Source organism: Callospermophilus lateralis, chromosome 1, assembly GCF_048772815.1.
Source record: "Callospermophilus lateralis isolate mCalLat2 chromosome 1, mCalLat2.hap1, whole genome shotgun sequence".
Taxonomy (NCBI): domain Eukaryota; kingdom Metazoa; phylum Chordata; class Mammalia; order Rodentia; family Sciuridae; genus Callospermophilus; species Callospermophilus lateralis.
In genome coordinates this window covers 49772339-49799970 of record NC_135305.1, presented here as the reverse complement: position 1 = coordinate 49799970, position 27632 = coordinate 49772339, and the positions used below count along the sequence as shown (strand labels likewise).

Below are 27632 nucleotides of genomic sequence, written 5' to 3'. Positions count from 1 at the left end.
TTATTTGAGTTTTAAAATTTTCCCTTTCAGAGTGATGGATAATCGATTTTCTGTTGAGGTAGAGGCAGGTGGATGATGGCACCACCCAGCTGAAACCTTTTAGAATTGGACCTTGAAGTCACATCAACATTTAGCATCCTTCTTGATGTGCATAGTCTCCTAAATGACTTTTTTTCTTTTTTTTTTTTTTTTACCACACTTATGTAGTTATTTCAGTAAATCTTTCGGAAAAAAGAAAGAGAAATTATACCATAAGTGATATAAAGTTACAAGCCAAATCCAAAATTTCATAGACTTCATTTTTAAAATTTTTTTTCTGATAACTGTTTTGTTGTGCTTTTTTATTAGTGTGTTGTAGTTATACATAATATTTGCTTTTATTTTGACCTAATCATACAATTGTGGAATATAATTTGCTTACCTTCAGTCCTTAATCTTTCCCTCCCTTCTCCTACCCTGTTTCCCTTTCTCTACTAGTCTTCCTTCTAGTTGTTTATGGTTTTTAAAATTGTGCTTTATAGATACACATAAACTGTGGGTTTTACGTTTCATTTATGACTTCATTGCCAGATAAGTTGGGAAAGTATTAATGTAAAAATGGCTAAAATGATTGAATTACTGACAGGCCCTCTCAGAGCCTTTAGTACTCTTGGGAATACCCTAGACAAAACGTTTTCCCTAAACTTATAAGATACAGAATTCTTTATTGATAGAACCAGTATTCTTACCACTCTTTCAGGACTTTAAGAAAAGTCTCATTATAATTGATTATTCCTTTTCTTTTGAGGGGAGGGAGGATACTGGATTCAAGTCCAGGGACTTGTCTGTACTAAGCACATGCTCTACCATGGAGCTGCATCCCCAGCCTTATGCGTCATATCTATTTAGTAAAACTCATTTTCTTTAACTTAGAAGATATGCATATTTTAAGAGTTTCTTATTTCCTATATTGTTTCAGTTTATATATTAGTTACTGATACTTTAATGTAGTCTTTTCTACTTTATTATTAAAGAAGTATAACGTTTAAACAAGTTATTTTGAAGAAAACTAGTTGATTTATATAGTAAATTTTATAAACTGCACATTGCCTTTTTTAAAGTTGTCTTCTTTTCAATTCTTGAAGGGTAATATACAGTTATGTAGATTTGCTCATTTATAACTGATGATATGATTCTAAAAAGTAAATAATAATGTAATCACTGTATTTTCTTTCTTCAGGTTCCAGCAACAAATTATATATATACACCCCTTAATCAACTTAAAGGTGGTACAATTGTCAATGTCTATGGTGTTGTGAAATTCTTTAAGCCCCCATATCTAAGCAAAGGAACTGGTAAGTATTAAAATTGGTGCACCTTCTATATAGTGTAGTTTATTTTTTTCCCCTCCTGGAGCTGGGGATGACCTCAGGGCTTTAACAATGAAGTTCATAGCCAGTCCTGGTGGGCTTTTTATGTACTAGAACTGCATATTGGTTGCAAGAATTAGGCTCCTTCAGTAACCTGAGTCTTTGAACAGAATCTTAATTCTGATTTATAATTGCCAAATAACATTGATGCATGTTCTTCAGCAATTTTAATTTTAATAAATATGTATTTAGATTCAGGAGTCTAGTTTAAGACAGAATAAATTTTTAAAAGGATGCCAAACAGTAACATGAAAGCATAAGTAAGTATAAAATTTGCTGGTAAAGGGAAATATGTAAACAGATAACAGAATATTACAGTATTGTGGCAGTACTATTACAGCATAAATGACTTTAATTCTGGTATATAAGTTGAAAAATCTATGTGTAAGAAATAACTGTAGCTGTATAAATATGTTAACAGATACACAATATACAAAGATGTAAATTATAACATCAATAACATAAAAATTGTTGGGAGAAGAAGTAAAAGTGTAGAAGTTTTTATTTAGCATAAATTGTTACAAGATTAAAATAGATTGTTGTGATATAAGTAAACCCTGTGATGAGGACGAAAATAGAACCTTTGAAAAATGTACAAAAGAAAATGAGAAAGGAATTAGAAATTAATGAGTTTTGTCATTATGTAAACTCAGCCAAACATAAAGGAAGATAGCAAGAGAGGAAAAAAAAAAAAAGCAGTACAAAAGAGAGACTTGCAGTACTCAGAAAAGAACTAAATAAATGACCATATATCTTCCCAGTCACTAATAACTGACATTGTAAATGGATTAAATTCTGTAATCAAAAGACATAGATTATTGTTTGGAAACAAACAAGAAGATATCCAAAGAGAGCACAGATGGTACACTTATATCAGACAAAATAGACTTGAGGTCAAAAACTCTTACAACAGGAAAAGGACATCATATAAAGATAAAAGGATCAATTCACCAGGAAAATATAATAATTATATATGCAGCCAACATCAGCACTCCTAGTATATGAAACAAATATTGTGGATATATATGAAGAAAGAAATAGGTAGCCATAATTATAGCAGGAAATTTCAGTAGACCACTTTAAATAATAGATGGAATATCCAGACAGAAGATTAAATAAAGAGAAAAATTTAACAACACTATACACCAAATGGACTTAATAGACATACACAGAACATTCTTTCTTTTTTTGTACCAGGGATTGAACCCAGGGGCACTTAATTGTTAAGTCACATCCTCAGCCCTGCCCCAACCCCCCAACCCCCCCCCCCCACTTTTTTTTGAAATGGGGTCTCAGTTGTTGCGGCTGGCTTTGAACTTCTGATCCTCCATCTCAGCCTCCTGAGCAGCAGGGGTTACAGGCATGCACCTGTGTGTCTAGCAGAACATTTATTTTAACTAGAGACTAATAACAGGATCTTCTCAAATATACACAGAACATTCGCAAGGGTAGGCCATGCGTTAGGTCACTAAACTACTCGGCAAATTTAAGATTAAATACATACCAAGTTTTATGTCCAACTACAATGGAATGAAACTAGAAATCAGTAACAGGAGGAAAATTAGGAAATTCACTAAATGTGGGCATGTTAAATAATATCCCTTAACTAATGAGTCAAAGGAAAAATCAAAATGGAAATTAGAAAAATAGAGACAAAAATGAAAGTACAACATACAAAAACTTAGAAGATGCAGCAAAAGCAATTCTGAGAGACCTGTGTAGCAATAAGTACCTATGTTAAAAAAAGGAGAAAGAGCACAAATAAACAGCCTCATTTACAAAGAATTAGAGAAAGAAATAATCCCAAAGTATGCAGTAGGTATTAAGTAAACAAGATCAGAGTAAAAATAAATGAAATAAAGAATAGTAAGACATTGAGAGAAAAAGCTTTTTTTTGAAAAGACAAACAAAATTGACAGTTTTAGCCACACTAAGAAAAAAAATTCAAAATCAGAATTGAAAGGGGAATATTATAAATGATGCCACAGAAAACAAAGGATACTGAGAAAACAGTGGGTGATTTTCTGGAAACATAAGAATGAAAAAGTGGAAAACTTATAAGCTGTTGAGTCATTAATCAAAAAGTCTCCCCCCAAAGAGAAAGAAGCTCAAAACCAGATAATGTTACTAGTGAATTTGGCCAAATATTTAAAGAGAAATTTGTGCCAATCCTCAAAACTCTTTAAAAAGCTGAAAAGAAAGAAGCATTCCTAAACTAATTTTATGAATATAGCATTATTATAATACCAAAATCAGAGACTGAAAAAATAGAAATCTACATGTCAGTATCCATAATGAAAATTGATGTGGACATCCTTAACAAAATACTGGTGAACTGTATGTTCATGTCATGGTGTGTCATGACACACCATGACCAAATGAAATTTATTCTTGGGATGCAATGATATTTCAATGTATGAAATCAATCGTTTTATTACATCAACATAATAGAATGAATTATAAAAATCACACCACCTCAAGAGATGCAAATAAAGCATTTGACAAAATTCACTACTTTTATGAACGAAATATTCATCCTAGATATAAGAGAATATTACCTCAACTTAATATAAGACTATGTATAAAAGCCCTTATTTTATATAACACTTGACATTCAAACTGATAGCTTTTCCTCTAGTATCAGGAAAAAGGCAAAGTACACACATTCTTCACTTCTGTTCAACATAGAAGTCCTACCTAGAGCAGTTAGGCCAGAAAAAAGAAATAAGGCATCCTAATCAGAAAGGAAGAAATAAAATTGCCTTAGTTTGCAGAGGGCATGATTATGTAAATAGAAAGCACCCCTGACACACTCACACACAAATATCTGTAAGAAGTAATAAATGAGCTCAGAAAAGTTGCAAGATTAAAAATTAGCATATGAAAATCAGTTGCATTTCTATATACTAACAATAAATAATTTCAAATAGAAATGAAACAGTCCCATTTACAATAGCATCAAAAACTAGAAAATGATTAGGAATATGTAACCAAGGAAGTAAAAGATTTGCTCACTGAAAAGTATAAAATATTGCTGGAAGAAATTAAAGAAGATACAAACAAATGGAATGATATTATGTGTTCATGGTTGGAAGACTTTGATATATTGTTAAAAGGTCTGTACTACTCATAGTGATGTACAGATTCAATATAGTCTCTATAAAAATCCCAGAATTCATATGGAACCCCAGAGAACCCCAGATTGCCAGAAACAGTCTTGAGATAGAAAAATCTGGAGGCTTCTCATTTCCTGGTTCCAAAATGTATTATAAAACTACAGTAATTAAACCTTATGATACTAGCATAAGACAGATGTACATCAGTGAAACAAAATAGCCCAGAAATAAACCTATGCATATGGTCAACTGATCATCAATAAGATTGCCAAGAATATTCAACAGAGAAAGGATAGTCTCTTTAACAAATGTTACTGGGAAAACCTGGTAACCATAGGCAAAAGAATGAAATCAGATTATTCTCTTATACAAAAATCAACTCAAAGTGGGTTAAAGATTTTAACATACAACCTGAAACTGTGAAACTTCTATACTAAAACACAGGAAAACAATGGTTTCTTACATATAACACCAAAAGCACAGTTGACAAAACCAAAAATAGACAAGTAGAAATATATCAAATTAGGAAGTCTCCACTCACTGAAGGAAACAATAGAGTGAATTGATGATTATCTGTAGGAATCCAAGCTGTTGAACCAACCTAGATGCCCTTCAACAGATGAATGGAAAAAGAAAATATGGTACATATACACATTGGAGTATTATTTAGCCATAAAAAAGTATGAAATTATGGCATTTGCCAGTAAATGGATGGAACTGGAGAATATTATGCTAATATTTGTAAACAATGCATCTGATAAAAGGTTAATCTCCAGAATATATAAAGAATTCTTATAACTCAGCAAGAACAAATCAACAAACCAAAAAATTAATAAAAATACACTACAGACTTGAATAGACATTTCTCCAAAGAAAGCATTGGGATAGCAATCCAATATATTAAAATATACTCAGTGCCATAATCATCAGGAAAATGGAAATCAGAACACAGAGCGATATCACCTCATGTCTGTTGAGTTACCTTTTTCTGGGAGAAAATCTTTGCCATCTCCACCTCAGCACATTAATCTCCAGGATATATAAAGAACTCAAAAAACTTAACAACAAAAAAATAAATAAATAACCCAATTAATAATATGGGCAAAGGAACTGAACAGGCACTTCACAGAAGAAAAAATATGATTGGTCAACAAATACATAAAAAAAGTGTTCAACATCACTAGCAATTAGAGAAATGCAAATTAAAATTGAGATTTCATCTCGCTTCAGTCAGAATGGCAGTTATCAAGAATACAAATAACAATAAATGTTGGTGAGGATGTGGGAAAAAGGTACATTCATACATTGCTGTTGGGACTGCAAATTGGTGCAACCACTGTGAAAAGCAGTATGGAGATTCCTCAAAAAGTTTGAAATGGAACCACCATTTGATCCAGTTATCCCATTCCTCAGTGTGTGCCCAAAGGACTTAAAATTAGCATACTGTAGTGATGCAGCCACATCAGTGTTTATAGCAGCTCAGTTCACAATGGCTAAGCTATTGAACCAACCTAGATGTCCTTCAGCAGATGAATGGAAAAAGAAAATATGGTACATATACACATTGGAGTATTATTTAGCCATTAAAAAGTATGAAATTATGGCATTTGCCAGTAAATGGATGGAACTGGAGAATATTATGCTAAGCAAAATAAGCCAATCCCGAAAACCAAAGGCTGAATGTTCTTTCTGATATGCAGATGCGAACTCACAATAAGTGGTGGAGGAGGGAATAATAGAATTTAGCTGGATTAGATAAAGGAGAATGAAGGGAAGGGAGCGGGGTGGGAAATGGGAAAGACTATAGAATGAATTGAACATAACTTTCCTGTATTCTTCTATGAATACAAAAACCAGTCTAACTCCACCTTATGTACAACCACAAAAATGGGAAGTTATGCTCCATGTATTTATGTCAAAATGCATTCTTGTATCCTTTATAACGAAAAAGAAAACAAAATTTTTTAAAAACTGGTCCATTTCCAAAAATCAAAAAAAATAGCAAATGTTGGTGAGGGTATATAAAATTTGAAATTATATGCTATGTGAGACTGAACTGGTGTAACCATTCTAGAAAATACATTTTCTTAAAAATCGAACTGACCTTATGATCCACCATCCCATTTCTATATATTTATCCAAAAGAATTGGAATCAGAATTCCTAAGATATGTGAACTCCCATGGCTGTTCATTGCATCATTATTCACCCTAAATAAGTTATGGAAGCAATTTAAATATCCATCAAGGGATGAATAACGAAGATTGGCATGTACACACAGTGGAGTACTGTTCAGTTTACAAAAAAAGACAGACTATCATGCAACAATATAGGTAAACCTTGAAGGTAATATGCTAACTGAAACAAGTCAATCACAGAACAACAAATTCCACATGATTTCATTTCTTTGTATGAGGTATCTCAGGTAGTCACACTCATAAATAGGAATTAAAATGGTAGCTGCCAGGAGCAGAGGAGAGAGAAATTTGGGAGTTGCTATTCAGTGGATATAAAGCTTCAGTTAGCAAGACAAAAAGTTTTAGAGATCTATTGTACAATATTGTGCTTACAGTACAACATCACATTGTTAAAAGGTTACATCTCATGTATTTTTTACCTTTACAATTTCTCTTGAAGAAAAGAATAAATGCAGAAATTAGAAGGCTGAGTTTTTTATCCACATACTTGGGTAATTCTCAAGTTAAAAAGCCAACCAATGAATTGCCATATGATAATGTAAGGCCTTAAGCATCAATGACAGCATCAACAAAATAAGATATAAGATAGTACGTCAAAACCATGAATTTCTGTTTGTTGTGAAATAATAAAAAGTGAGTAGGAGAAAACACAGTTCACCTGTTTAATTCAATTCAACTAAATTTAACATTATTGTATTTAACCTATTCCAAAACACCATTATTAGTTAATGACACTGTTTTGTGTTTTATTAAGAACAGAATATTACCAGTTAACCTAGGCTATTTTTTTAAGAGGAACATGTATTTCTGGGATATTAAAAATAGGAAAGTGGATGTTGTTGATAAAATACTATCTATATGTTGCATTCCAGGAGCTGAGGTCATTCTGAGAACATAAAAAGATATTCCCATTGAGTTTATATTACAAAGCCATTTTATTTATAATGATAAATATATGCAAATTATGTTACCGAGGTTGCTCTGAAGGTGTGATCTTGAGTGGGTTGTATGGGGGGAAAATCTCATTTTCATGTTCTCAGCATATATATTTTTATAATTTTTTAAAGCTGTAGATGGATACAATATCTTTTGTGGGTTTTTTCCCTTTTTTTTTTTTTTTTAATGTGATGCTGAGGATCAAACCCATTGCCTCACAAATGCTAAGTGAGTACTCTGCCACAGAGCCACAACCCCAGCCCTGCTCAGCATTATATTATTAATGTACATTTTTTACACTGTACAAAAGACATTTTGAAGACTAATAAATCTGGACATAATGTTGAAATAGACTTTAAATCAAGTCTGAAAAAAATCAGAGAACTGTTTTATGGAAAAATCTTTATGATACTTATTGTTTTAGAGGAAGGGAAATATTGAAGTAAAAGCAGAGCATTTTTTGTTCAAATTTATGTTACAGATATTTTCATTCCAACTTCATTTTTTCTCAAAGTCTCCATGATCCCACCCCATCCAATGTATATACATATACTTTAACCTCATTAGTCTCCTTTTACCACCAAGGTTTTTCCTGAATTGTACATCTGCCCTTCTGGGTATTTCTGGATATAATGTGATCACCGTGATCCTCTTCCAAATTCTCAGTTTTACCAGTTGATTTTGATTGACCTGGTATGCCTAGGAAAAATCTCCATTACTGTTAATAATGTACATCTATATTGGAAGAAGATATCATTTTAAAACTTCATTGTGTTGATATGTTGTTAATTCTTCTCTTAAAACATTGTTCAGCAAATACATCATTTTAGAAAATAATCTAAAAATGATAATGTAGAATAAAATGGTAGCTGGTTTAAAAAACACTGATAACTTTTAATTTTCATTGATTAGAAAATATAGTCATAATTTCTTCTGATAATGTTATTGAATCACACACAAAAGTGAATGTCACATGTAACTATAATATTTATTGTATATGTGTATGTATCTTAATCAGATAGTTGAGGTATATTTACTAAGATATGTTTACTAAGGGATCCAGTCCCTTAGTAAAAAATTCATGGCTAGTAAAGAACTATCTGTTATTACAGATGGAATATGTTTCTTCTGAAATACTAAATTAAAATAAATGTCATCAATTTTGTCTCAGCAGTCATCGAAACTTTAAAATCCATCTTTCAGACATAGCAAGATGTCTTCACTACTTGTAAGACAGTAAAGGTATAAACTATCCATCTTGGCAGTTTTAGTTACAGTTACATTTTTATTTTTGTTGACAGAATTCATCCTTCAACAGGAGTAAGTGCTGCAGGAGAGTCAGACAAATATCACTCATGTATGTTTAGGAGAGTATCAGCTTCATTAATGGTACCACAAAAAAATACTAAAAGAAATATATAGGAGCAGTGCACATCTTTGCCTTTTAAGAATACTACATAAAGCAATGTTGTTTCAGAAATGCAGAACCACAATCTCAATAACATCTGGATATACATACAACTAAATACAGGGAAATTACCTCCATGCAACTCAAATTTACATAGATGAAGAAAAGTGTATATTCTTTTATATATCACTAGCTATAATTGTTTTCACTAAAATTCTTTTTATAAATGTTAAATCTATTGTAGTGGAGTCAAGTGCAATTTGGCATTCTTACTCCTTGACTAAAATTTTTCTTGAAGACTTGCCTCATTCTGAGCACTAAAAGTTCCATATGACTGTATAGCATGCTGTCTTATTTCTGGTGATAATCTCCATCTGAAAGCAAATGCATCATTTCCCAAATGTTATCATCAATTATTGGAGGCAATATTTTTTTATTCTTTTTGGAAGTCGATTAGTCCTGTTATAAGGACAGAAGATACCATAGATATTAACATTTGTACTCATGAGAACCTAGAAAAACTTTGAGGATTATGGAATCAGCTAGCATTAACGTGTCAGTGCGTCATCAAAGTTGTCTCTTCATGGAGTGTATGATACAGTTTTAGGAAGAGAGAATCATTGCTGCCTTCTTTTGACTTTGGAGATTTTTTAACAGTGATTTTCTATCAAAATTTTATGTTTTACTCTATGCTTTTTGAATGTATAATTTAAAGTTGAGTGACAGTTTATTATAATGTTGGAGTCACTGAGTTTTCCATTTTGCAAGAGCTAAAATGAATTATTTTGTATTATTCTAGGTGAATAAGTCAAGATTTCATAGGTTCTTGACAGTTTTTCAGAAATGGAAGGCATCCAGGCCATGGATAGTCATCACTTATCTCTTTTTAAAGACTTGGAAGGTTGAGCTAAGCTTCTCTTCTTCATCTGCCTCATACTGTTTTCCAGTTAGTCTGTCCATTTCCATCTGGAGAATGGAGGTGGGGAAAAATGATTTTTTTCTCATCACCATATCTTCATATTGTTTACTTATGTTCAGGAATGACTTCTTGAATGAAGCTGAGGCTTCCATCTGGCTTTCTGTGCATATTCTAGCATTTGTATTTTATGATCTTTTCCTTTGGTGAATTAATAGCTTGTTAATTTAGAGAATTACCCCTATATTTCATTAGTTTATAATTTGAATTGTTTTAATGAATCATAAAAGTTAGTACATTTTTCTCAATCTATCTTAAAATTTGTGATGCATTCTTTTATTTGCTCAGTTAATTTTTTTTTTCTCACTTGTAGGTTTGGGTTACACCTAGGTGTTCACAGTGATAAAATAGTAAGAGACTGAGTTGTCAAGGAAGACATAATGTAATAGATTTGCTAATATGAGACATAGTTAGTTGTATGATACATAACTGAAGGAAAAAGCAAAGATCTCTGGCAGTGAACATAGATAAATGCTAACAGGGGAAAGGCTTCTAAGAGATCTAGTATTTTAGTTGAACTTTCATAGGTGAATTGAATTTTGATAGATGAGGAAAAGGAGGACAATATTCCAAATTTTGGAGACAGCAGTCATAGTTGCCAGAGTTCTGTAATGACAAGTGAATTTTTCAATTTCAAAAGTCAACTGCTGAGGAAGTCGACTTAAATATAATTCAAAACAATAATAGGGAAGAGAGTTGGGAGGGAAAGGGAGGGAGAAGGAGAATTGGACTGAAGATGGAAGGAGACTCTCATTGTTATACAGAATACATGTATGACAATGTAAGGGGGAAAAAGTGTGTCACATTAGATTGGGTAGAGAGAAGTCAAGGGAGGGAAGGGGAGGGAAAGGGGAGATAGGAAGGGCAGAAGAATAAAATAGACACTAGTATATACGGGACTAGTGTGTGTATATATATATATATATATATATATATATGAATGATTCTGCAACTTGTACATTCAGAAAAATGAGAAATTATACCCCATTTGATTCAAATGTATGATATGTCAAGATCATTGTAGTGTCTTGTGTAACTAATAAAAAAAACCCCATTGTATTGAAACCTAATTTTATGCTGTTGTAGCGGTCTTTTAGGGATCATTATTAAGAACCTGGGGTCAAAGTAAAAATATTTTTATATTTAATTTATGGTTTTCTAGATTTAATTTAAAATGTGATAAACTGATTCATTCAGATTATATTTGCAATGTTGCAAATACTTCATATGATGGGGCTGTCATAACTGGTGTTAGGATTTTGAGACCTTACCATTAAGAATTCCTTTTACATTCATCTGCATTTTTGAGAGCTCTTTCTACTTTAGTATACTACTCCCCCTTGTCCCCACACACACTTTCTATATCATTAGTCAAGAAATCTAAAATATCTTTTCTTTTATATATTTTGATTTGTTGTTTGCTGTTATTTCTGGAGCTACTAATGTACTAATGATATTAATGTCTTTTCTGTCGTATATGTTAAAGATGCCTTTCACAATTATTGCCATTCATTGCTGGTAATTTTTGAGATACAGATATTTAAAATATGATGGAGTATTTTTTTTTCTACATGCTTCTTTGGAAAGTCCATCCCCCTCTAAGATATGATGATCTGATGTTTTGTTGGTAATTGATCTGTTGTTTCAAAATCATTTACTAAATAACATGATATATAGATAACTTACATATCTGTACTGATTTGTGGAGTCTATAATTAATTTTCTGATCCCAGCGTTTAACCTGTGATAATTTGTCAGTTAAAAAGAAGACTTTTCAGATGCTGACAAATTTTTGTCATTGGCCAAAGTCTTTGCTGCAGTCTCTATAGGAACTTTTGGGGGTGTTGGAGTTTTTAGGAATCTTTGTTTCAGTCTTGATTTTCTTTATGATTATATTATCCACTTGTGAATTTCAGGGTTTGTCTCTTTTCTTCGTTTATTATTTTAGTGGATTTTTGTGGCTTTCAGGAATATATTGAGTGTATTTACCATACATATGCTGGTATATGGAATCTAATATATTTGAGACCAGAGTAAAGTTTATATAAAACTCATACCCTAAGTTCTGATTTTTTTTCTTCTCTAAAATTAGGGTAGTATTAGCTTCTTAAGTAAATTACACATAAGATATACCAAAGGGCAAATTCACACACAAACACAGAGTATCCATGAGGCATTGGTTCCAAGACCCACAAGGAAACCAAAATTGGCAGATGGTTAAGTCCCTTATATAAAATAACGAAGTACTAACTTACATATATCCTTCCTTTAAATCATCTCCAGATTACTTATAATACTAATATAACATAAATGCGCAGTACAAAGGTGTTATACTGCATTGTTCTGGGAAAAACAACAAAAAATGTATGTATATATATATATATTTTTTAGATATTTTTCTTAGGTGTGTTTTGATTGGCTGTGAGTTGCAGCTCAGTACCACTGTTCAGCACCATGAAAGAGTATCAGGGAAGACAGCGCTAACTTAGCAAAAGACAAAAATTGCTGGATGGTTTCTACTCAATATGTATCTCTTTGTATCATGATAAATTTAAAAAATTGTAATCTCAACCATTGTCAAGAGAGGACCACCTGTATTTCTTTAACAGAAGCACTTTTATTCAGAAGTTGCATGATTATGCTATATATGTCTTATTCTGTTTGGGCTGCTGTAGCAAAATATTATAGACTGGGCAGCTTATACACAAGAGAAATTTATTTCTTACCATTCTTTTACCCCTTCCATTCCCTTCATTCCCCTTTGTCTAATCTACTAAGCAGTCTAGAATTTGCCTCTTCTTGACATTCCCTATAAACTTATTATTCAATATGTGGCTTTTGTACCTGCCTTCTTTCACATGGTCTGATTTTTTTCAAGATCAATCTATTGTTGAAGCATGTATATATCAGTTCAGCTCTTCAGATTTACAACGGTTCAACTTGGAATTTTTCAATTTTCTTGCAGAAAATATGTTCTGCAAAGCAAAAAATGTTTTCTGTCTGGTGCTTTGTGATCCCCAAATTAGTTTAATGATAGACATTGCCTCCCAAATGCCATACAACATGAAATCAGTTGTAGGCATGATATAAATGAATGTATTGTAATAAAGTTTTATATAACAACAGGCAGCTGCCTCATAGATCATAGTTTGCTGACCTTGTTCATGGCTATGATTTTCATCCAATTTAAAATGGATTTGTTTATTTACTTTTTACTTTTTAAAATTTTTGTTCTTCTTAGTTATGCATGACAATAGAGTATAATCTGACTTATTTATTACAAACATGGAGTACATCTTATTCTAATTAGTATCTCAGTCTTGTGGTTGTACATGATGTAGAGATTCACTGTGGTGTAATCATATATGTACGTAGGAAAGTTATGTCAGAATCATTCCACTGTCTTTTCTATTCTTTACCCTCTCCATTCCCTTCATTCTCCTTTGTCTAATCTATTGTAAACTGCTATTCTTCCCCTCCATGTAAAATGAATTTAGATGGTAGAGCATGTGTTTCTATTTGCTCTCTCCTAAGTTATAATTAAAATGTCAATTTCAAAAAAAAGATCTTCCACCTATCTAGTCTATATCTGTATGTATTAAAATTTATATAGTACATATAATATTTATCATCTATAGTGTGTATTTTGTAATATATAATATGTATCGTACCATTTGCTTTCTGTTCTACCTTCAGTGCTCTTTTACAGTACAATAAAATATGAAGGGAAATTATGTAACCTCATCCCAGCACAATAAAGAAATGTCCTTATTGTATAATAAGTTTTTTTATAAAAGAAATAGGATTATATATTATGTGGTCTTGATACAGTAATTTATCTTCATAGTTTGTACTTAAATATTTCCATAAGATACTTTTATTCAAATGGGAGAGTCTTGCTAAAATATTGATTGGTTTAAAAACAGAAGTACAGAAGTAGATAAAAAGGAGATGAAGCAGCTTTCATAGAGGAGTTTTTTGCATATTATATTATTTATGCATGCATGCTTCTTTGATTAAAGACCTTGCTTAGATGAAGTACTAACTTTCCCTTATAATAAAACTCCAAGGCAATTTATACTTAATCATGCTGAGGAAATTAGGTGAATTGCTCAATATTGCAGAATAGAGTGCTTGATTTGTCATTTTTTATCTTTTCAGATTTATATCAAGTTATGGGAAGTATTACCAAAGTGTTAAACCAGTTAAATGCTTTGTCAGAAATCAAATTATAAAGTATTACTAAAGCATTAAAGTCAATCAACAGTTTAAACATATATATTATGAAGGCTATATTTAGATAAAAACGTTGATTTGTTAAAGTTCTTTGCCCATCTTCCCTGGAGATGTTAACTATGAAGAAAGACCTAAATTACCTTTAGTTTGTATCTTCATTTAGGACAGAGTAGAAATAAGTCATAGTGAAAATAAATACTTGTATTGTTCTGTGAATTCATTATTGAAAGTTGTGAAGTTGGTTTATTTTTTGAATACAATATTTCCTTGGAGCAATTAAAAAATCTATGTTAGCTTTTTTGCCTTGCTAGTATATTTATCCTAAATCTTAATCTAGATATTAGAGCTTCTTGGCTCTTGATTACCCTTTGCTCTATGAGAATTGTCTTTGTCTCTTTGGCATTTTAATTAAGTTTAAGATTAAGGTAAGACAGGTTAATGGTTATTTTTCACTTTCCATCTTTTCAGAAACTCTTGTGTCCCAAGTGAATTTTCTTTTCAGAATGGCTTGTTAACTATGAGAGTCTTCTCTGGAAAAAAAACATATTTAATAGTAACTAATCCAGTAGAAATTCAAGTCTAAATCTTTTTGTAATCCTTTGAATCTATACTTTCCATTTCATTTGCCAAACTTAATCTAAAGATTGGCACCCGTATTTTGACAAAGTATTTTTAGATACTATATATTTTCTTTAGACAGATTCTAAGATCATATGTAGGTTTATTGGAGAACCCTGTTATTATGTACACTAGAAGAAATACTTTCTCTACGTTTCCTGCTACTACTGCTCAGTGCTCATTTATCATGCCAGGCATTATTCTAAGCACTGCACAAGTAATCACTTGTTTAATTCTAACAGTCCATTGAGGTGAATACTATGACTTACCCATTTTTTCAGATAAGAAAATATTGAGGTATACAGAGACTGTGTCTGCCACTGGCTTTAGGGGGGTGAATTTTTACATGTGCCATGTGTTTGATTGATCAGCTACTATGTGTGATAAATGCAGTGAATTGAGAAGATTTGATGCTAAGTCTGGAAGCCTGTCTTTCTCTGTCTTCTGATTAAAAGCTGTCTATTTCCCCTTTGATATTCTTCAGAAGTCTCCTGTTCTGAAAATATATTTTCCATTCTAATACATAAATTACTTTTGTATGATATTGGGCATTTGCACATAGCTGAATTATTTAAATTAGAAACTCTAACTCCTATCTGTTTTCTTCTTATCTGTAAAACCATGTAACTGATGCTTCTCATTCTGAATTCCCTCTAGTAGGAGTTGATTAGTACACCTTCACACTTCTATTCCCACAAATGAAGCTCTCTTTTTACAAGAATTGTATTCTTATATTTTGATTTGTTCTCAGATCTGTTGATACTCCTTTCACTTGTTATTCTAATTAAATAAGAAGTTAAATATAGATATAAATGTGAAAACACTATCTTTATGAAAATAAAGTTGAATGCTTTGCAAAGTTGAAGAACAAGCAGTCGGCAAGATCTGTCCCTTGGGCCATAGTTTGCCCTGTTCCTAACTCCACTGCCCCTCTATTTTTTCTTACCACTCAAGGTTCAATAGACTGTTCTTTAAGTCGTCTTACACTTAAAACATACATCTTTGATTGTCTTTCCATTAGTATTTAACTTTTTACAAATACTCTGAGGAGAGACTACTTTTCTAAAAATACTCTTCTTTTATTCATTCAGTTTATGAATCAAAAATAAATCTTAATTATCACAAAGAATTGCAAAGTAGCATATATGATAAGCTTCATATGAATGGAATACAGTAATAGAAACCTTGATAGTGCCCTTGCGTCTGTTTCTATGGAGTAAATTTATATATTTTTTTCATTATGATGTGTTAATTCTTCAGAAATGAACTGTTTCAAGATAAATGCATGAAATTGTAAAGATTGTAAATATAATTCAGATACAGTATGATTTTATATAATTAGAATTACTCAAGCTTTCATCACAATTTTGAGTGCAATATTTTACATTTTGGAAGTTATTGTTCAGGTTTTTAAAAGCATGCAGCATAGAAATATTTGATACAGGCAAATAAGTTTATATCCCAGCTTTGTGACCTATAAGATGTTAAAACTTGGATAGCTTGACTAACCTTTTTAAGAAGTTCCCTTGTTTATATATATATAAAATATATATATATATATAATATATAATATATTTTTTAGTTGTAGTTGGACACAATACCTTTATTTATTTTTATGTGGTGCTAAGGATCGAGTTCAGGGCCTTGCATGTCCTAGGCAAGAGCTCTACCACTGAGCCACAACCCCAGCCACAAGAAGTTCCCTTGTTTTAAAGCTGGAAGAATAATTTCTGGTATATTCAAGTATATAAGAATTCAATTGTGACCATTTGAAATAAATGAAACTGAATCACTACTTCTTATCAAACATAGTTTCCAGAAGACAAAAAATATTTAAGGAGGTATGTGTATGGATATGTGAGTGTACATATGTGTGTATGTTTAGACACATGTATAAATATGCGCCTGCACACATATATGTGTGTTATGTATGTATACACACACACACAAACACAGAGCTTACCCTATTGCCTGGTATATAGTAATCTTTCAGTATTATTGACCATTAAGTAATGCAGCTTTCTTCCTATTAAAGACCTAGGAACAAAGTACTTTAACAGAGAAACTATATTTTCAGTTGGTTTTCAGTAGAATGCTTAATTCAGCTCTATATAAATTGGAACATTGACATATTAGTTATAAAAAATGACAAAAATAATAAATTATTAATAATAGATAACTTCCCATGATAGACTTAATTTCTGACCCTTTGGTTGAACTTGAATCATATCTAGAAATTTAATTTGAGGTCTTTTCTTCTGCCTGACATTTTGAACTGCAGGGTTTGTATCTAATATTTATAAAAACTTTTGGTTTTGCCACTTTTCTAAAATGTGAATATTTAAAGTAATGCTCAGGGCTGGGGATGTGGCTTAAGCAGTAGCACGCTCGCCTGGCTTGTGCGGGGTGCTGGGTTTGATCCTCAGCACCACATTGAAAAAAAATAAAATAAAGATGTGTCCACTGAAAATTAAAAAATAAATATTAGGGCTGGGGATGTGGCTCAAGCGGTAGCGCGCTCGCCTGGCATGTGTGTGGCCCGTGTTCGATCCTCAGCACCACATACAAACAAAGATGTTGTGTCCGCTGAAAACTAAAAAATAAATATTAAAATTCTCTCTCTCTCTCTCTCTCTCTCTCTCTCTCTCTCAAAAATAAATAAATAAATAAATAAAATAAATATTAAAAAATTCTCTCTCTCTAAAATAAATAAATAAATAAAGTAATGCTCAGCAAGACTCTGGGACCATCTTAATACTGACTGTTCATCAAGTTTAAATGTGTATTTCCATTTATTCTGGAAAATGTCATGTGCATCATTAATTCTGCCTTTACCATGATGAGTCATTACCTATGTAGAGAATTTAAACTCTACAGTAGCAAATAGAAGCATAACATATTATAAAAACTAAGATTTTAACATTAATTTATAAAAATGTAAAATCAGTACAAGGAAATCAATAAGGTAAACTTCATGGGAGGCAGGACCATGTCTCACTCACTTAGTATTCTCTATGAACTATGGTCACGTGTGACATAAAATAATGAGTGAATCTGCTATTCACTTTGCTTATGTACTAATTTTTTTTTAAATGGGGTCTGGAAAACTGTAAAGCAAAAGCTAAGGGATTACCACTACTGCAATACAAAATATTAACCAACAAAAAAGATTTTAATGATGTAGGATAATGGAGGAAAATCCTCAAGGACATTTACATTTGGGGCAGATTTATTCAAACTGCAAGGGAAGTCATTCTGTTAAAATAGTATTTCAGGTGATTCAACTGTTGCATATCATCCACTCTCCCCCATCCCTTGTATTGAATTAAGAAAGTCATGCCTAAGAATTCTTATTTACGTGTGTGTGTGCGTGTATGTGTGTGTGTGTGTGTGTGTGTGTGTGTATTTTGCTTTCAAGGAAGCTCTTATTCTATAGAAATATCTTCCTTCCCTTCCTCCTTGCTTGCCTACTTCCCTTTCTTCCTTGAGCACATGGTGAGTCTCTTTGGTTTACATTTGCCAAAAGTCTCAGGTGGTAGTACTTCCAAAGGAGAAAACATGGGTCAAGTGAAAGTTAGGAACATGGACTTAGCATGCTATTGGTAGAGGTGTGTGCTCCATCCAGGTAATAGAGTTGTTTAGGTAAAAGATATTTCAGGGTTTACAGCCAAGACTTGATCGAACTGAGGAGTGTCCTCTCTTGCATAAACCTAGATCCTCAGCCATCTTATTTACATACTCAGATTTCTGAGCATGCAGACATAATACTCCTTGCACACACAACTGTTGTGTGTGTACTTTGGGCATCCTTTGAGGTGTTTCTCTTTCTCCTAGCTGTCCAATCCCGCACAGACCTTTAACCTGGCACAGTCACTCCTAGGTAAGTAGTGATGAGGAAAGAATATGTCCATTTTATCACTGTTTCTGGGTGTGCATGTGAGATCAGATAGGAGTGCATATGGGTGAGTAGCCAAAACTACTCTCTTGGAGTCAATAAAGTTTTTTTGTAAAATTGATGAGGATCATCAGTACTTTTGAAAAAAGGGAGTCTATTCGGTTTTGCACAAAGCACTACAAAACTAGTGATGACCCTGTAAAGACTACTTAGATAATGGGCCTACATCAGTGTTTACCAAAATATTACCTAGAGTCTTTCTATCCATCAACTCATCTTTTGAAGGTTGGCATTTCCCAGCAACTCATCTTTTGAAGGTTGACATTTCCTGGGAGCAAGGGGATGGGGGTAAAACTTTTTTAGTCTTAAAATTTAGATTAAGCCTGATTTTTAAAAATCAAAATCCCCATACTCCCCCGTCCCCTACAGCTATTACATTCTTCAATATCATCTTAGTACTACAAGGACTGGATTTTGTTCATCTTGGCTAACATTCAAATTCAACTATTTATGTCATGAATTTGCAGTTTTGCTCTTGCATTATATTCCCAGTATATAAAAATGGATCATTTCAAAGCATTTAAAGTGAGAGGAGTAATGTAGAATTGCTGCAGGTTAAAATGACATAAATGCAAGTAGTGACTAGGTACAAATATGAAACGCAAGTTTTTGTATTCTGTTACAAGTGAATCAGCTATGTGCTTTATAAAGGCTGCCAAGAAACAAAAATGTAAAAGGACTAAGTTTAATGACGTGTACCATGAGTTGTGCCAGATTTTCTTAGAATAGTGATCTCTGCCCTTATGTTTTATCTGTCATAAAATATTAAGGAACTTAAAACTTTCAAACTAATTGTGTTTTATTCAAAGTATGTTGTTATTTTCTGGCAAACCAGCTGTGCATTTCACTACGAAATTGGTAAATTATATCACTGTTGTGGAAAATGGGACCAAAATTACAGAGGTAATTATTCATAAGCAGGACAGGTGGTAGGTAGCATGGTCATATGCCTGTGAATCCAGTTGCAAAGTTAACAACCTGTGTAGTGCTTAGAGAAACATTGGAAGCTCTTACCAAAAATCCTGTATTAAATCATATCTGTTAGACATGAGGCAATATTAGTGATACGTTGTGTGGAAGAACAGTGGATGAATTGTAGGTAAAGGATTTGTTTTCTGATAAAACTTTTTAATTTACATAATAGGAATTAACTTAGGTGAGTTGCAAATATAGAAGAATAATAAATAATATTTTTGTTTATTGCTAAAAACTGATATTGCTGGAAAATTAATTTTTTTCTCTTTGAAATTACTACTGTATCCTATTTCCTTTAGGTTTATTGTATTTTTTTTTAATTCTTGCGTTTCAGCAGGAAGTTTTTACCTACTAGTTAGCCTATTTTTTTTTTCTCATTTTCAAACCATGGCATATTTGGACAAATTTTCTTATTGATTTTCTATACTGGCAGATCATTTTTTTCTCCCATATCTGTCTTTTATGATGACTGATTTGTTCTGATATCTGTTTCAACTTTCAGTAGTCAAAGATACACTTCTTTTTCAGACTTGATCTGTAATTTCCAAAGCTGTTAGATTTATGAAAAGAGCACTGACCAATGTGTTGTTAACTTCTGTATTTACTTTCCACCCAACTTGAGCTCCTGCCATATTTGTTTATACCTAGGATTTACTTATGAGTTGAGAAACAATTTTTAAAGTATGACTATGTAGTGTAATTTATCAAGCAATTATTATCAGAGGGAAATGCTTTTAGATTATTGAAATTCTTTTACTCTGGAAAATGTTATTCCTTCTAGATTTTTATTATTCACTTTTTCCTTATCAACGCTCTTTGATTTTAAATAATATGCTTAACTTTCATTCCTTGTTCTTTGCTTTTATTCATTGTTATTGCTCTTCAGTACCCATTGTCCTCCAATCTCTCAGGTATATCTTTACTTCTTTGTTATCAAAAAACTGTTTTCTAGGAATCATATATTTTTTTGTACATTTACTGTAAAATTCTAGTTTTAAAAAAATTGGGGGGCCAAGGACAGCTCAGTGGTAGAGTGCTTTCCTAGTATGCATGAAGCCCTGAGTTTGATCCCTGGCACTGCAGTCAATATATAGCATTTTTGTGTAGTTACAATATGACTTCATCATATTTGGTGCAAATATACTCTTTTTATTCTAAACTTAAATGTGCTTACTTTATGAATTATACTTTGTTTATTTGACTATGTTCATCAACTTTATGATTTTCAAACTTTGGAGTAATAAAAGAAGATACTGCCTCTCCAGAAAAATTAATTGAGTCTTTAATTTTGTTTTACTACAGTTTCTAAAGTAATTTTTGTGGAACACTTTTACAGATTAGTTTGACAAGGCATATTTAAAACCAAGAAAATGTCTTCATATTTCATCCTTTTCTTTTAAAATTTAAATAATAAAGTATGGCATTTTGAAATAAGCATAATTTTATTTCACCAAATGCTTTGAAATACTAAAAGTTAGGCCAATATTTTTGTGTTTTCCAGATTATTGCTCGGTGGTAACAATTGTGGATCAGACAAATGTAAAGTTAACTTGCCTGTTTTTTAGTGGAAACTATGAAGCCCTTCCAATAATTTATAAAATTGGAGACATTGTTCGCTTTCACAGGCTTAAGGTATAATTCATACTTTTATAACTTATATTCTTTTAATGAGAACTCTGCCGTTCACTGAAGCTAGTTAGCACTATTTGTATAGTTGCTTTGTTTAGAGCATGACATCAGGTGTTTCAGAAGATAAGAAGAAATGTAAATAGTATCAGACTCCAAATAATATATAGTGTGATATCACTTCATTTAAATGAATTTCCAGTTCTTCTTCCTCAGAAATATATTAGATGCTCAGATTCACATTAAGGCCATTCTGTGTTCTTACTTTCAAATATAGACTCATAATATGAAAATTTTGTAAAGGACAGGAGTAACAATCATAATAAATTAACTTATTTATTTACTTAATTTTTGAAACAGGGCTCTTGCTATGTTGTCCAGGCTAGCCTCAAATTCCTGGGCTCAGGCAGTCCTTTTACTCAACCTCCTGAGTAGATGGGATTATAGGCATATGCCACCAGGCCTGAGTCAATGCTATGATTTCTAATATCATACTAGTTTTATTTGTGTATGTTCTTTGTATTCCCTTTATAATGTGGCTAGACACTATATGGTTTTGGTTTTATGTTTTAAATGTGTACTCATGATTGTGTGTTTCATTCATATTGCTTACATGGTTTTGTTTGTTTTCATTGATAAATGGTACTTTCCTATGTGAACGCATCACAATTTTTATATTCATTCTGTTGTTTCTAAATGTTTAGGTGATTTCCAGATTGTGGAAATTATAAATATTGTTATGGACTCTTTAGTATAGCTTTTAGTTAATATAAACATATGTTCAAGCACATACCTATATACACACATATATTTTAGTTAGGTTTATACTAGCAAGTGTGGTTGCTAGGGCCTTAAGATATACTTTTGTGTTCACCCTAAGTTTTTCAAAGTGATTGCTACCTCTTTACATTGTCACTAACAGCATAAGAAAGTTCTGGTTGTTCCACATTTCACAAACACTTGATATTTTCCATTTTAAATGTATTGTTGGGTTTATATTAGTATATCATGGTTTTAACTTGAATTTTTGTGAATATTGATGAAGTCGAAAACATTTTTGAATTCATGTATCTTCCAAAATATGAAATAACCATTTTTTATGTATTTTCTTTTCTATGGGATTTTTATTTCCCTTTCTTATCTTATTGTGGAAGTTCCTTATATATAAAGGTTGTAGATCTTTTTAGTCAAATTATATGGATTGTGAGCATTTTTTTTCCCCACAGTGAAGCAACTGTTTTCACACATTGGACAATAGCTATCTGATCAGATAGAGAAAAGAGACTTAGGAGATGAGCCACATGATCACCACATCTCTATATGGGTACAGTTTCTCAACAATTGCATGACAAGCTGGAATGTAACCTGTTGTCCTACTAAGATAAGGAAACTAGGCCAAAATTCAAGACAGCTAAAAGAACTTGGATCTTTAAGATGAGGTACCAGAGAGGAAAGAACTATTTATAGGGGGATGTCAAGAAGTCTATTAATGTTAGAGATGGGGTTGGTGTCCATGAATTCTTGACTGAAAGATGTGCTGTACATGGGAAGGACAAGAATACTTAAGGATTACAAGAGTTGCTCTCTGACAGAATTATGGTTGAACATGAAACAGATATTAGAGGTCTAGCATTGAGGATGCTGCAGTTCAGCCTACTTAGGGATAAATAACCTTGATAATACCTCTTTTACACCTTTGACATTTAGCTGAGAAAACCTAAAACCCTTCTTCATAAAGGGAAATATCCTAGAGTAAGGCCTACTACAACATATTTTGTTAAAACCTGTAAGAAGATCTACAAAGAAGACATGTTGCAAGTGAGTCCCACCAAGATAGAAGGACTTTGGAAAACACCATGGGGTTTCCATAGATTGTGTATAACAAGGCATAAAACCAGGTCTTCCTGGATTTAAGGTGTTTAGCCATCAAATAAGTGACCATGAAGAGGTAACACAATTCAGATTCTTACAGTGTCTACCAAAGGAAAAAAGAATACGAAATAAGAATATAGGAAAATATTACCCAGAGGCAAGGGAGGAAAAAGACATTCTAAACAGATTCCTTGGCCCAGATGTTGGATTTTTTTGAATTAAAACTTAAAAATAGATATTTATATAATATATAAAGTATAAAATACAAAATATTAAGAAAAAATTTTTTAGCAAATGAAAATGTAAATGAAGGAAAAATCAAATTACAGCAGAGAAATGGGAACTGTTTTTAAAAGACCTAATAGAAATTCAGTAGTTGAAAAGAACAGCAAATAAAATGAAAAATCTAATGGACAGGCTAATGAGCAGATTAAATATATCAAGTTAATTTTCAGATAGATCTAAAGAAATTACCTAATCTGAAGGAAAAAGGATTAAGTAAAAATGAATATATCCTAAGGGATTTTTGGAAGAATATCAAATGTTGCATTATATAATTTGAGAAGCAACAGAAAAGAATGTGGATGGGGAAAATATTTTTTAGAAATAAGGACAAAACTTTTCCAAATTTGATGAATAACATTGACTTAAGTGCACTTAATGCAAGGTACATGAAAATAAAAGACACCTAAACAAATTAGCTGAAACCAGTGTAGAAACCAAAATGAAGTATGAAATCAGCTGAAAGAGAATTGAAATATCCAATATATGGAACAATGGTACCAAATGAAGCAATTTTTAAAAAGCAAACAGCAAAGACAAAAGAAAAACAAATAACAAGATAACAAAGTACAACCATAGTGATAATTTCATTGATGTAAATAGAATGAACAGTACAGTTACAAGGAAAGGATCGACTGAATGAAAATTTAGAAACTGTATATGACCTACAAAACATATTTAAAATATAAAGACACAATTTAATTGAAACTAAAACTACAGGAAAAAATATCCAAGCAAGCAGTAGTCATACAGAAAATGAAATAACTACACCATCAAGCATATATTATTAAAAAGATTTTTTTAAAGAGAAAGGGAGCATTTTATAAGGACAAAAATATCACTTCGTGAAGAAAATATAACAATTATATATCTAGTAAATGAGCCCCCAAATTCAGAAAGCAAAAAAAATGCTCATGGCTTGTCAGCTCTCTCAGTCACAGTGAGTAAAATAACCTAAAATGCATTTATTCACAGCACACACTCATCTTTTAAGTATTCCAGCTTTTAATCTGTCATTAATGTCACTTATTATCCATTTTTTCCTTGTGTAAATTATATCTTAGTAAAAATAATGAATGAAAACTTGGTAGTCAATGACAGCCTCTTTGAAAATGTAAATATGTTTTGTACAGTGTTGTAGAATTTTATATGATAACTTACGTATATTGATATAATACCAGTTGAATTTACATTTCATGTTAGTTCAATGAAAAATATTAAAGAATTACATACTTGTGTTAATTATGCTGGAAAAATTTATAATCTTTCACGTTTCTTTAGCTCCTGAGTTGTGGTTGATAAACTATTTTGTTAGTATCTGTTTTCTACTTTGCCCTATTTTCTTAGATTCAGATATATAAAAATGAGCCTCAGGGTATCACCAGCTCTGGATTTGCATCTTTGACATTTGAGGGAACCTTGGGAGCTCCTGTCATACCTCGTACTTCAAGCAAATGTTTTAACTTCACTGCTGAGGACCACAAAATGGTAGAAGCACTACGGGTGTGGGCATCTACACATATTTCGCCTTCTTCCATGTTAGTACAGTTGTGTGATGTTCAGCCTATGCAGTATTTTGACCTGACTTGTCAGCTTGTGGGCAAAGCAGAAGTGGATGGAGCTTCATATCTTCTAAAGGTACATTTAAATACTTGAAATTATAAGTTATTACCATATTTGAATTAATGAAACACTTTTAGCATTCATATGGAATAAGTTTACACTCTACTAAGAACTTAAAATTTAACTTTTTTAATAAGCCTAAATATTCATGCTATCTACACTTACTTCTTTAATACTTTCCTTCCAGAGAAAAATATTATTATCAGATCTGTATTTTAAATACAGTATGATGTATAGCATATTTATTTATTATTTTAGTAGTAATAGACCTGTTTTCTATTTAGCTGTTTAGCTGTTTTCTAGCTAAATAGCTATCCTTGTTTAGCTCATGAGTAATTTTTGGAGGAATGATCTGCTATTTTTCTTTCTTGGGCATTTGAACAACATTGCTTTCACAATGTTTTTGGTTTTTTTTTTTTTTTTTTTTCTCTGTTCTCTACAATTATAGGGCAAAGAACTGAGTGGAATGTTGTATCACTTGGACAAATCTTAGGGTTTAGTGTTATTATCATTAAGCGACGTGTCCATTGGTCCATTGTTTTAGTTAGCTTTTTTAATTGATTTTTAAAAAATAAATGACAACAGAATGCATTACAATTCTTACTACACATATACAGCACATTTTTTCATATCTCTGGTTGTAAATAAAGTATATTGACACCAATCCTTGTCTTCATACATGTTCTTTGGGTAACGAGAACAACTTAAAGGAGGAAAACTGTTTGTGGGGCTCATGGTCTTAGTTTATAGATGGCTGACTCCATTATTCTGGGGCCAGGAATTGGCAATCTATGGACTAAGAATTTTGAACCATGAGCCCCAAATAAACTTTTCCTCCTGTAAGCTGTTCTTGTCAGGTATTTTGGTCACAGTGATAAAAAGCTGACTGAAACACTCATATTAAGGGACAGTGAAAAACAGAAATTATTAAATAAAATATGAAGGGTTAGAAATTGAAAATAGAATCTTTATATACACAGAATACTATAAGGAAAGTTGCATACTATAAGGAAAGTTGATCATGTCAAATATGACAAAGCTGAAGCTAAAGCAACATAAAATCATTCAAAGATAGAAGTCATGCTCTGTGGCCAATGTGATATCTTTTAACCAGGGCAGTTTGTAATTATTAAATATTTTCAATGACAAGGAATCTACCTTTAGGCAGAGAGCATGTTTTGACTGCTGTCCTGTTAGAAAATTCTTAAATTTTGCATTAAATTTTGGGCTGATGATCTATATTTTTTTCTCTTAAAAAATAGTGTGTTTGTGTATCTTATTCTAATAGATAACTTTTCAGGTAAGTAAAAGGAACTTTCAAGTAACTTTTAAAATATGGAATTAAAAAGTAAATGTAAGAAATTAAATTAGTAAATCTTGGACAATTTTTATATAAGCATAAAAGTCTTTGTGTACCTTTTTTTTTAAGTACACTATTTATTTATTTTTTTATTGGTTGTTCAAAACATTACAGAGCTCTTGACATATCATATTTCATACATTAGATTCAAGTGGGTTATGAACTTCCATTTTTACCCCAAATACAGGTTGCAGAATCACATCGGTTACACATCCACATTTTTACATAATGCCATATTAGTGACTGTTGTATTCTGCTACCTTTCCTATCCTCAACTATCCCCCCTCCCCTCCCCTTCCATCTTCCCTCTCTACCCCATCTACTGTAATTCATTTCTCTCATTGTTTATTTTCCCATTCCCCTCACAAACTCTTATATGTAATTTTGTATAACAATGAGGGTCTCCTTCCATTTCCATGCAATTTCCCTTTTCTCTCCCTTTCCCTCCCACCTCATGTCTCTGTTTAATGTTAATCTTATCCTCCTGCTCTTCCTCCCTGCTCTGTTCTTAGTTGCTCTCATTATATCAAAGAAGACATTTGGCATTTGTTTTTTAGGGATTGGCTAGCTTCACTTAGCATAATCTGCTCTAGTGACATCCATTTCCCTGCAAATTCCATGATTTTGTCATTTTTTAGTGCTGCGTAATACTCCATGGTGTATAAATGCCACATTTTTTTAATCCATTCATCTATTGTGTACCTTTTGATGCAACAATTTTATTTTCATGAATTTATTTTAAAGAACTGATTTTAAATGTGTGCAGAGGAAATTTAAAAGAATATTTGTCTTATAGTACCAAAACTTAGGGAAAAATTCAGTAACAGTAGAGAATTAAATTGTATGTACTATTTATATGTAACAGAATGCTCTCAGACTATAAAATGGCATTGTAGATATATTCTTGTTCAGATAGTTTTTTGGTTGTCTATACTGTAATTTGTTTATAAAAATTTGTTTATTTCATTTGTTTATAAAAATATACATAAACTTAGCAAAACTATATTGAAAAGCATATATAACTTTCCAGTATTTTACTGGTA

At 31.9% G+C, this 27632-nt stretch overlaps 1 protein-coding gene across 11 annotated transcripts in view; it reads left to right on the top strand.

The window, feature by feature from the left end:
• The window catches only part of Pot1 (protection of telomeres 1), a 104718-nt gene that overhangs the window by 33107 nt on the left and 43979 nt on the right, over positions 1 to 27632 (top strand). For all 11 annotated transcript variants that reach the window (XM_076862094.1, XM_076862087.1, XM_076862006.1 and 8 more), the window contains 3 exons: positions 1220 to 1334; positions 21328 to 21458; positions 24954 to 25244. In XM_076862094.1, the coding sequence (XP_076718209.1) occupies positions 1220 to 1334; positions 21328 to 21458; positions 24954 to 25244 (537 nt within the window). The remainder of the gene's footprint in view (positions 1 to 1219; positions 1335 to 21327; positions 21459 to 24953; positions 25245 to 27632) is intronic.